The sequence below is a fragment of the Lampris incognitus genome, chromosome 7 (assembly GCF_029633865.1).
Source record: "Lampris incognitus isolate fLamInc1 chromosome 7, fLamInc1.hap2, whole genome shotgun sequence".
Lineage (NCBI taxonomy): Eukaryota > Metazoa > Chordata > Actinopteri > Lampriformes > Lampridae > Lampris > Lampris incognitus.
In genome coordinates this window covers 30,187,852-30,199,554 of record NC_079217.1, presented here as the reverse complement: position 1 = coordinate 30,199,554, position 11,703 = coordinate 30,187,852, and the positions used below count along the sequence as shown (strand labels likewise).

At 41.1% G+C, this 11,703-nt stretch overlaps 1 protein-coding gene across 1 annotated transcript; it reads right to left on the bottom strand.

The window, feature by feature from the left end:
* Window positions 1-3,182: 3,182 nt before the first annotated feature.
* Window positions 3,183-11,433, bottom strand: rbm7 (RNA binding motif protein 7). The gene is made up of 5 exons (XM_056283674.1): window positions 11,278-11,433; window positions 9,569-9,731; window positions 6,147-6,222; window positions 5,619-5,712; window positions 3,183-5,340 (listed from the first exon to the last, which is right to left on the bottom strand). The coding sequence occupies exons 1-5, from the start codon at window positions 11,368-11,370 to the stop codon at window positions 4,975-4,977; spliced, it is 792 nt and encodes a 263-aa protein (XP_056139649.1). The 5' UTR covers window positions 11,371-11,433; the 3' UTR covers window positions 3,183-4,974.
* Window positions 11,434-11,703: the final 270 nt, after the last annotated feature.

The window sequence follows — 11,703 nt, the reverse complement described above, 5'->3', positions numbered from 1 at the left end:
AAATTGACAGAGTTGGACATTGACATTATGAGCCGTATTGAGCGTCAGTGTGGCCTACACTTGGGTTTTTCGGTTCTCCAGCTTGGTGGGATTTCACTCCAACTTCACACGGTACCGAAGAGTCCAGTTCCCCCCACGTGTCTGCAGGTGATGTTAGATGTGCGTGTTGTACGAGACGTTTTGAAACAGTAACACCCTGCAGGGTGAGACGGACGAGCCCGGCTCCCTGCACGCGTTTCATCTGACCAGTTCGGTGGGACACTGGTTTGCAGCAACACACTCTGGCGTTTAAAAATGTTGTCTATTTAAGTGTATTTTCTAATGTGAGTAGATCTACGTAAAAATTAGAGTAGTGTTATCCCGATGATTATCAGTAGTAGGCTGTCGTTGTAATTGTTAGCCTTCCGTTATTATTTTACAGCTGTTAATTCTTATTTAATAAATTATATGCCAACCCACTTTCACGATTCGTTACTCACTTAAACGAATTTCACATCTGAGTAACAGTAGAGGTGGCAATTTGGATTTATTCATTCTCCCCTGCCAAGCAAACTGACGTTATTAAGGTCATGCTGTAAAGAAGCACGTCATTACAAGCCCTATAAGCAAATGTGGTGAGTTATAACCGCACATCGACGCTGCGGCCAGAAACATGTTGGAAACTCTGACGTCTCCCCAGAGCTGCCAACCACAACCACCTTATCTTGAGGCTTTATAAAGAATAACAACAACAACAACAACAATAAAAATAACAACAACAATAATAATAACAATAATAATAATCACAACCATGTCCTGTGGCTTTATAAATAGACGAATTCACCTATACACCATTAAGAGTTAATTTGTATCCTTTCAGTCATGTGCCATGGCATGAACAAACTATTTCGTTCACGAGTAATTAAAATTATTTATCCTCAACGAAACTACATGCAAAATACGCCCCAAAATAGGCAAAAAAAAAAGTTGGTCAGAATCGCTCTTTTAACTCCATCCTCCGGTTCTCCCATTGATTTTTATTTAACAGGGTTATTTACAATAGCGTCGCTAATTTATATCGTATTGTATTTATAGCGATTTAGATCGTGTTTTAGATTTCTCTGTCGACTCAGATAATATCGGATGTTGGTGATCTTTCTCTTCGCGAGTGGACGGACGACTGTGAGCGACCACTTTCACACAGAGGAAAACACTTTCCCGTTATCACAAAGGATTTTAACACGGGGTTCTTCCAAAGACATGTACATTGTGTGTGTGTGTGTGAGTGAGTGAGTGAGTGTGTGTGTGTGTTCCATGTGCTTTTTGTAATGGGTTGTAATATTGTCGTCGGGAAGACGTTTGTGTATTCCCAGAAGGTGCTGACATGCGATAGTCATTTGCTGCAACAACAAAAGGTTTTGTCAGCCGCTGCAGCTCCGACAGGCTGCAGGAAGCCTCACGGAGAGAGGGAGAGGGAGAGAGAGAGAGAGAGAGAGAGAGAGAGAGAGAGAGAGAGAGAGAGAGAGAGAGAGAGAGAGAGAGAGAGACACGACTGTGTCACTTGTTCTCTTTGAAACGCTATAGCGGCCTGTGGAGAAATGATTAACATCTTCCCAAGCACTGGGAGCAAATACAACTGGTCGGAGGCCTATCCCTGCGTAGATTACAGCCACCACCTTCAAAGTGTAACAGGATTACTATGGAGGAAATGCGGGAGCTTTGCATGGGAAGGCTCGGGGTCTTCTGGGTTCGATGGCTTGATCAAAGGCAGAAGATGAGAACAACTGCCGCTGAAAGGTTTGCTGCAGTCTGTTTAACACATTTTGAGGGGTGGAGTATCGAGGGACCGCTGGGCGTTGGTGTGTGTGTTGAGCAGGGACTGGGGGTTGTGTCCGTGTGTTGGGGTGAGGAGGAGAAGGGGGTGGGGGTGAGGGTTGCTGGATACCATGCCATGGTTTATGAACCCGGCAACCTGAGTGCTAGGATCCAGGAATGATGGTAACAGGCTCTTGTCAACTGGACTTGTGTGGGTGCTGGAAGGAAGGGGGGGTGTCTTTGATAGTGGATCATTTCAGTAGACACGCTTCTATATAAGTCCACACAGCAGCGGCTACTGAGTTCTAATCCGCCTGCTGTAGGGCTGGAGACGCCAAGCAGATCAATCAATTAAAACAGTTATGCCACAGCCAACGCATGCAATAACAGCCCTTCCTAGTATCGCCGCCCCGCAACATAGAACAGAGGATACTCTTCATTAGGGCGACTTGGGCGCATCAGGGTGGAATCTGACACCGGGCAGATTACAGGAGACAAAGGGTTTAGAGGAGAGGGTGCAAATGTACCTCCAGTTTTGGAACCCCTATGCTTTATTGGGGATAAACTAGCTGATACACTGCAGGAGCCGTTGTTAGCGGCCTAAGCACTTTCGGAAGGGTAGATTATGACCTCAATGTGGACATTAAAGGATTTGGCCATTCACTTTGTTGTAAGCAAGCCCTCGGTAAGGCAACACTAGGGGTATCATAGCAAAACGTTCACGGTAACAAAATATATCAGTGATCAAAGAACTAAATCTAGGACGGAACAATATATATATTTTTTAATATCACAAAAAACAAACCTATAACTCCACCACACCATTGACAAGCTAGAAAACAAGTCCCTTTAGATAAGTAACCTTGGAGAGCAGGACTGGGTCACCATCTACACGTTCTGGACAATAAAGGAACATAGGAATCATTCAAACACGTCCAAAATGACTTCCATGCAGTCTCACTGGTAACTGAGCAGAGAGCAAACGATGATCCAAGTAACATACCCTTACAAAGACTATTTCTATATCTTGAAAAGAGAGGTCAAATGCAGCAGCCGATACCTCCCATTTATATATATATATATATATATATCATCTGAATTGACTCAATAAAGGGATGTATGTGGCGCCACCTGCAGATTACACTGTAACCCGCTGCACAAGCATATTAGTTACTCATGTGCCATTTATAGAGTTCGATAATGAGGTATGCATGTGTGCATGTAACTGCATACAATAGCTCACTTGGCTGGTTCTGCACACATAATATGCCCTGTAAATAGCATCAATGCAGCACCATGGCCAAAACAGTCTGCTAGGGCAACACCGGCATTTGTTCAGTGTCTCCAGCAATGTAAGAGCATGCAAACAAATGAAGATGAGAGAAAAGTCAAATGAATGGATTTTTTTTAATAATACAATTATTCGCTTTAAACCATGTTAAGAGAAGAAAAAAAAGACATTAAAATACTTTTACCCCTAAATGCAGGTTAATGTCTCGGTGAACTAACAAAATATAGGAAACAAAGTATTGAACCATTGCAGGATTATTGTTGCTGGTGGAATTGAATCTTTATCAGAAATCATTGTTTTTTGCTGAAATACCTGAAGTACAATAAAATAGTTGGTGCATCATTCCAGACTATTTGTAGGATACAAAACTTGCCCAATACACCAAACACATTTAAATGTTTAAAATAAAAAAGACAACAAGCAAAAGAAGTATACTTTTTGAGTAGAAGATATAGCTGTCACTTTCTTCAATGCCTTTTGTTTCACCCGCTTCCGGCGTGGTAAGATGGCGGCGCGAATTCACGTTTGCAGCGGCCTCACCCAGTACTGGTGTGGGAATATGGCGGCGCGAATTCACGTTTGCGGCGGCCTCACCCACTCCTATCCATGCAGTGTCTTTGTCTTCATTTGATGGCTGGGAAAGCTGGTGCTGGATCGGCTGGAGAGCTTGGTCTGCTGTGTCCTGTGGGTCCAGGGACCACAGCCCTGCCTGGAGCTGCGACCGAGGAGGTAAAGCCGAGGGTGTCTGGCTGGGAGAGCTGGTGTTGGATCGGCTGGGGAAGCCTGGTCCGCTTCATCCAGTGGGTGTGGAAGCGGGGCAGGCTAAGCTAACTGCTAGCCCATGCAGACTGGCAGTCATCCTTTTTTTTGGGGGGGGGGGGGATTTTCCTCAATTGTATCTGGCCAATTACCCCACTCTTCCGAGCCGTCCCGGCCCTTGCTCCATCCCCTCTGCTGATCCGGGGAGGGCTGCAGACTACCACATGCCTCCTCTGATACATGTGGAGTCACCAGCCACTTCTTTTCACCTGACAGTGAGGAGTTTCGCCAGGGAGACGTAGCGCGTGGGAGGATCACGCTATTCCCCCCAGTCCCCCCTCCCCGAACACGAACCCCGACCGACCAGAGGAAGCGCTAGTGCAGCAACCAGGACACACACTCACATCCGGCTTCCCACCTGCAGACATGGCCAATTGTGTCTGTAGGGATGCCTGACCAAGCCGGAGGTAACACGGGGATTTGAACCAGCAATCCCTGTGTTGGTAAGCAACGGAATAGATCGCTACGCAACCCGGACGCCCTCCAACATCCTGGCTGGCATTCGTTGCCTTGGACAGTGATTATTTTATTTTTGTTTAGTTTGTGTGTGTATATATCAACATTGATGTAGGAAAAAAAATTGAATACATAGCAGTACAAGCTTGTTTCGTGCATCACGCACTCATAACGTTTTTTTCCTACATCTATATCGATATTCCGCTCCTCATTTGTTGAGCACTTTTATCAACACCATTGACGGTTTCCGAAAAAAAAAAAAAAAAACCGCTATATATACTTCCATACATTTCATGTACGGCAGTACATGAAATGAAATGACAAAGTATTCCTGATTCACGACATAATCTCATGTTGTGAGGAGAAACTCATGTTAGAAAGAATTGCTCAAAGAAAAACAGCCTAAACGTAAATACAATGGCAGATCAATAAATCTTCAAATCAGTATCATCGTATACAAACAACCTGAGTATGTTTGGTTTTTTTTTGTATGTTTTTTTTCACATGAATTTTTGATCTTCCCAAGTAAACTGTCCACAACAGATTTGAAGAAATTTTTGTTTAAAAAAAGCTCATTATAAAATCTTAAAAAAAAAAAAAATCCCCATAGCGTCTCAGTACCGTCTCCATCTTCTGTCTTGGTAGCCTCGGTTGCCACTTCTATCATCATATTTTCGGTCGCCACCTCTGTTCTGATGACGGTTGCCGCCTCTGTTGTCATGGTTATAGAAGTTGTCCCGACTGTGGCTGTGGCTGTGCTGTTGGCGGCGACCAGGGTTCAGATCATCTGTGTGGCGTTGATTTCTATTGTGGTCGCTGCCGCCACCGCTGCTCATCTGGCGATAGGAGTTGTTATACTGCCGTGAGCCACCTCCAGTAGAACTCCCGCTCACAGGTTGTTGCCTCGGCTGCATTCCTGTTAAGCCCGCATTTAATTGCTGGAGTTGCTGCATCTGTTGCTGCCACATCAAATTGGTCATCTACAAGAGTTGGAAAAATCATGAAGAATGTCACTGCTTGTGTTCAAAATAACATAAGAGGCCAAAACTGCCTGTTGCTATAGTAAATTATATACTGAGGATTTAGGATTGCATTTCTTTATGCTTCACTCTGACGTACAAAATTTAAGCATGTCAGGAAAAAAAAAAATTCTGGGCAGATATCCATTCATACAGAAATGTATTCACAATTTTATATGACTGCTACAGTTGTGCCAGGTGTGAGAGGTGCTCTGTAAATAACAAGAAAAGAGGTTTACCAGGATTTGCTTTTGCAAATTTTCAGAAGATGAAAAAGACTTTTGCATCAGAGGAGGCGGGGCATATGGTGAAGAATTTAACTGAACTTGTGTCCTGTATACAAGTGAAACAGAATTACAGATAAAATAATTTTCATAACCTGAAACCTGTCATTTCCATACACATACATTGAACTGTACCCACACTGTGAATTTCAAAATATTCCCCCAACCTGTATTATTCCTTTTACCGCTTTCTGTAAGTGAAAGGAATTTACCATGCAAAATAAAAGAAGATGCTAGCTTTCAATCAGTGTAACCTGATCAGTCCTTTTCACAGAATTGAAATGGACTGGCAACACACACACACACACCCACACACCCACACACTGTATTTATAAGCAGAGGCATCCACTAGTTGGTACATGTTAATACACTGTGCCAGAGTGACTGGCACAATATTGAGATAGAATATTGAATATTATAATATTGAGAAACCATATTCTTTATACTTGGGTAACAAAAGAAAACTACATGCCACATTCTCACCTTGGTCCATGTGGACTGGGAGTGCTCGCAGGACTTGAATTTTGTGAGTTCCCTGAACTATTATCATGACTGCTTCCTGTGATGGAATAAAGGAAACAGAAAGAGGTTCAATCAATGGCTAAATGGGAAGAGGAATAATTTTATTTATATGGGATGCAACAGCCAAGTCAGTCTTAAACCGAGTAGGCTTGACTGTTTTGTTGTTATAAGGTTTTGGGCCATTAACAGCGCCCAGTCATCTTTACTAACTCTTAAAAAAAGTATTAAAAACCATCCACAGTAGTGTTTCTCAATCAGCGCCTCAAGGACCACCTTGAGGTCTTTTTCTCTTCCTGTAGGTAGTTCGGTGGTCTTTTTCTCTTCCTATAGGTAGCTCATTACATTCACCTGTTGTTCCGGGTACAAAACCTCAATTGTAGACTGGAATAACTAGGAACAGGGGAATGTAGTGAACTATCAAGGAGGACAAAAAAAAAAACAGCAGTACTGGTGGATCGTGAGGACCTAAAACTATCAGTATACTATCAAATATTTGGTATGAAAAATATCACTGTATTGTTTTTAGTTGACATACTATGTCTGGCCTCCTGCAAGCCAGTAGAAATTATGTCTCACAATACTTCGGGTTAGGCAATTTAGCCATCAAAATATGTGAGAAAAATATGAATTTAAGCTTACTCACAAGATCTAGGTTGCTAAAAGACTGTAAATGAACATAGCAGACATTAATTATACACCCGTTTTATAATGTGAAACTCTTACAACATTACAATGGAACTGTTAAGATTGTTCTGTGGTTAGAATAATCAACTCTGAATTTCTTAATGCCCCTTATGGTCCCATTTTCCATTGCTTTTATTTTGAAAGCTCAATTTCCAAACTGGAAGTATCAAGATAATTTCTGCTGGCAGTAGACAGGCAAAAATACATGTGTCCGTTGTGAAATCCTTATCAAAAAAACCCCCACCTTCCTTTATTTTAATCTTTTTGCTGTTTTTTATGGTTGTGTTGTGTTTGTTTGTTTGTTTTCTTTGTTTCTGTGGGTTGTTGTGGTGTTTAGCACTGGGTCAATTGTCACTTTTTTGTGGTGTGTCTTTGTAGAGGGAACGTGTACTTTTTGCTCTCTGTGAATGCTCTGACGACATGGTGTTTTGTTTTTTTTTTTGCAAAACCCAATAAAATTTTGAAAAAAATGTCAAAATCGTCTAACGTCTAAGCACAATGAGCATTTTTCTCAGTTTTTTTTTTTTTGGTCAGGTGTTGGCACTGGAACGCAGAAATGTGTGAATACTTGCAATTTGAGTGTAGTGTAGGTGTACTGCACATGTCCTTTACAGGTCGCATATATGTCATGTGAACACGACAGGAATGCCACACCTGAATGAAAACAAATTTTGCTTGCAAAAAATCTGCATTATGTATCTAAGGTCTGTGTGGCCATTCCAAGTCAATGGCAGTTCCTTGCGTGATGTTAAAAGGTAATTCCGGTATTTTTAAACCTAGGCCTTAATTTCCCATCAACTGGTGTTTAGGGACAAACATTTCTGGAATTGGTCCAGGATTAAGCGAGAACATTTCAGCCAGAATTGCGCTCATCAAAGCATGTCCACTAAAAGTGCTTGTTTTTGCCACTGACATGCTCGGATATAAGTCTCTCTGACATTATGGAAAGGATCCCTAGAGAGCCCTTTCTTTATATTTTGCTTCTTCTGGTCTCTTGTAGAGTCTCTTTTGATGCTGCTACTATTTGTATGTGGGGGCGTGGTTTGTTTACAAAAGAAGAAGTCATGCCAAATCTTTTCAGAGCTGACCATTCATTTGAGGTAGCATAGCCTAAGATATAGAGGCACTGCTAGCAATAATTTATTTCCTAAGTCACAGCTGAACATTTAGCTGGGTTTGACAATTTATTTATTTGAGCCAGAGTAGATGGATGAAGAGCCCCTAGAAATTGATGAGAGGATGAGGATGGAGAGAGGCAAAAGTCAGAGGAGGTGAATCAGCTTCTTTGGCAGGCAGTAGACATTGACCGAAATTGCCGATCAGTTGTCAGTTTCATATGCATATAATGTCATATACCGATCGCCATCATTACACATCAGGTTATGATCACACAAAGTTGAATCAGTTCATCTGGACACAAAGATTAGTGGGAGAAACATTTCATCACTCGTCTGAGTGACTTCATTATGCAACTGTGCCGTTTATAAGGCTGGGGATAGCTTGCACTGACAAAGTCAATTAGATGAGTGATGAAACATTTCTCCCACTAAACTTTGTGTTCGTATGAACTGATTCAGCTTTCTGGGATCACAACCTGATGTGTAAATAATGGCGACCTGTTTATGAAAATGGCGATTGGTTTCATATGTATATGAAACTGTCATATGAATGCATGCATATGAAACCAGCTAAATATTCAGCCATGACTTTGGAAATAAATTATTGCTAGCAGTTCCTCTATGTCTCAAGTTATGCTACCTCAAATGAATGGTCAGCTCTGCTAAGATTCAGCGTGACTTCTTTTTTTGTAAACAAACCATGCCCCTGTGCGCAAATAGCAGCAGCAATAAAAGGGATGTTCCAACAGAGACTGGAAGAAGAGAAACATAAAGAATAAGGTCTACCTCTCTAGGGATCCTTTCCAGAATGTTGTGAGACGCTTTTAATAACAACAATCTGAGCCTGTCAGTGCCAAAAACAAGCACTTTTAGTGGACATACTTTGACGGGTGCAATTACTCCCAGGGATTACATCACAGTCCATTTTGCAGCTGCCAGGTGAAGCGTTCTCGCTCAATACCAGACCAATTCCAAAAACTTGGGTCCCTATTAGTCATTTAAACTCCCAATGATGGGAAAACAGTGCCCAGGTTTAAAAATACCGAATTACCCTTTAAGACATGTGGTGAGATGTTACAGGACTTAGTCAGCCATCAGAGAGGCATTTCAGTGACACCTGATATTAAACTCTGGACATTATCCAGTGACATCGGATATTATTGAACTCTGGACATTATTCAGTTTTTGCACACCATACCCAGAGTTTAGTTTGACGAATGCTAGTGTGTCACCTTTCTACTAGCCTCATATTTCATTGGTTTAATGCACTTGAACCCACGTGTTACCTATATCATATGGGTCTGTGTCTTTGATGCCCCCATATGACGTAGGGCAATTTGGAGAGGGCGTTCCTTTTTTCATTCATCAACAGGACGATTAGTTCTACCATCCGAGGCCCATTCGAAATGTTTTCAACTCCAAAATATACAAAGAAAAAAAGTTTACTGCCCCTTCAAATTCAGCCTTCCCTTGTCAGTGTTAAATGATTGTACTTATTTTCACCTCATGCCGTGACATGATTATACATAAGTACATGTAAGAAAGAAAAAAAAGTCTACTGGGCACAAAACGTTCACCCACCTGATTTGAACTGAATGTATATAGTTCGGTCGTATAGCGATGTCCCTTCCAGTAGTTTCAAAGCATATGGCACCGACTCTTCGTGTTTGTACATGACAAAACCAAATGTTTTCTGTTTTCCATCGGTGTGCTTTGGAATTTTCGTTTTGATAAGCGGTCCAGCCTACAAAGACACCAAAGACTTAAGTGGTGATCAAAAAGTTAAAAAATGTTATGTTGACGGTCACATCCTGGCTTAACCAATGTTGTCTGCAACTGAATGTGTCGAAAACAGTTTGTATGTTTTTCTCAAAACGGCAACAGCATAAATGTAGAACAAGATATTCTCTTCCAGGGACAGAGACTACAAGCTGTCTCAGAACACAAAAGAATACACATAGATTCAAACCTCGGCTTCAAAACCCACATAAAAAGGATCTGCAATAAAGTCAAGTTTAGTCTGGCAAATTTAAGGTTTACCAGATACTTCCTTTCAACTGAGGCAGCAAAGATATACTTCCACTCAATGGTCACCTACTGTCTGATAAGCTGGTCTAGCACACACTCTACAGTCAAGTCAAGTCAAATTTTATTTGTATAGCCCAATATCACAAATTTGCCTCAGGCGGCTTTACAGTAACAAAACATCCTGTCCTTAGACCCTCGCATCGGATAAGGAACAACTCCCTAAAAAAATATTTAACAGGGAGAAAAATTAGGATGAAATCTCATGACACAAACTATCACTCAAAACCTTAGACAAGAAGCCATTCACTTTTCATCATTGCCAGTATAAAACAGTATAATCTACTTAGTACGGAAAACCTCATCAAATACAAAAATGTCCGCCTAATTTATAAGACCATACATGTTTTAGCTCCTCCTCCTCTGTCCAGCTTCATCGACTTCAAATCTACCACAGAGCTACTAGAGGTACAGCTAGAGGGGACTGCACAATCCCACTCAGGAGAACTGCATTTAGTCAGGCTGTCTTCTCCTTTAGAGCATCACATCAATGGAACTCAGCACCACAATGAATTAGAGTCCCCATCCAATTATTAATTTAAGTGTAATGTCCAAGAATTGGCTTATTAAGAACCAACGACGTCTCAACATTGACGCTATACACACACACACACACACACACACACGCCTTTAACATGTTGCTTAACTGTATTGTACATTAGCTGTGTTTTATGTCTGCTTTTTTATATTATTTTCTATATTATCTTTATTCTTTTTCTAATTATTTGTTTATTATGTATATATTTTCTTGTTTGCTTGCTCATGTATATTAACTAAGTTTTGTTATTTTATTTTTGTACTATTTTATTATCCTAGGATGCCTAACAACACCAGGAAAAGGGATTGCCCATGGAACCAGTTTCGAATGTTGACTAATGTACATTGTCTCTTCCCAAATAAACGTTGAAATTTAAATTTGAATAAAAAACAAACAAAATTGGCGGTAAGCTAACGTCAACATGTTCGCCATAATAATAATATAATTTCTTCTCAAATCTGTTCACAGCCGTTCATTAAAAAAAAGATTTCCAGTAAAATTCACACAAAGATTAGACTGCACTGTAGTCTTTCCTTAACATTAGCTGGCAATTTATGAATGGTCGGTCGTATACTGTTGACACTAGCAGGCCTACAAAAGGCTACTGACGCTCACTAGCTTACCGAAAGATATTCTGGCTAGTATGTAGCTAAAGCGATAACCTTACCTGTAAAAACAGTTCAAACAAAAGTTCCTCCGTCACTCTTTGATCTAGATTTCTAATGAAGAGCGTCCGATTTGTTTCATCTTCACTTCCCATTGTACTAAGACCAACACAAACACTCCAAGCTATGCTAACCGTCTACGATACTAACGGCATACAAATACGTAACATTTATACGAAAGGCCGGATACTGCCGTAAAAAACGACTTCTGCCGTAACACACCATCGGTCCTTAACGCACCAGTTTGTGTTACGACACTCAAAAATGTGACAGTAAGTCTAAGCACTATCGAGGCAATACGCTAGTAAAAGTATAGCGGTACTCAGATCACGGCTCTTTTATGACTATAGTGCAGCTCCTTTAAGTCTCAATTGTTGCGTTTTCTAACTTTTTTTAAACCAAATATTTCACCAGATATTGTCTGGTAC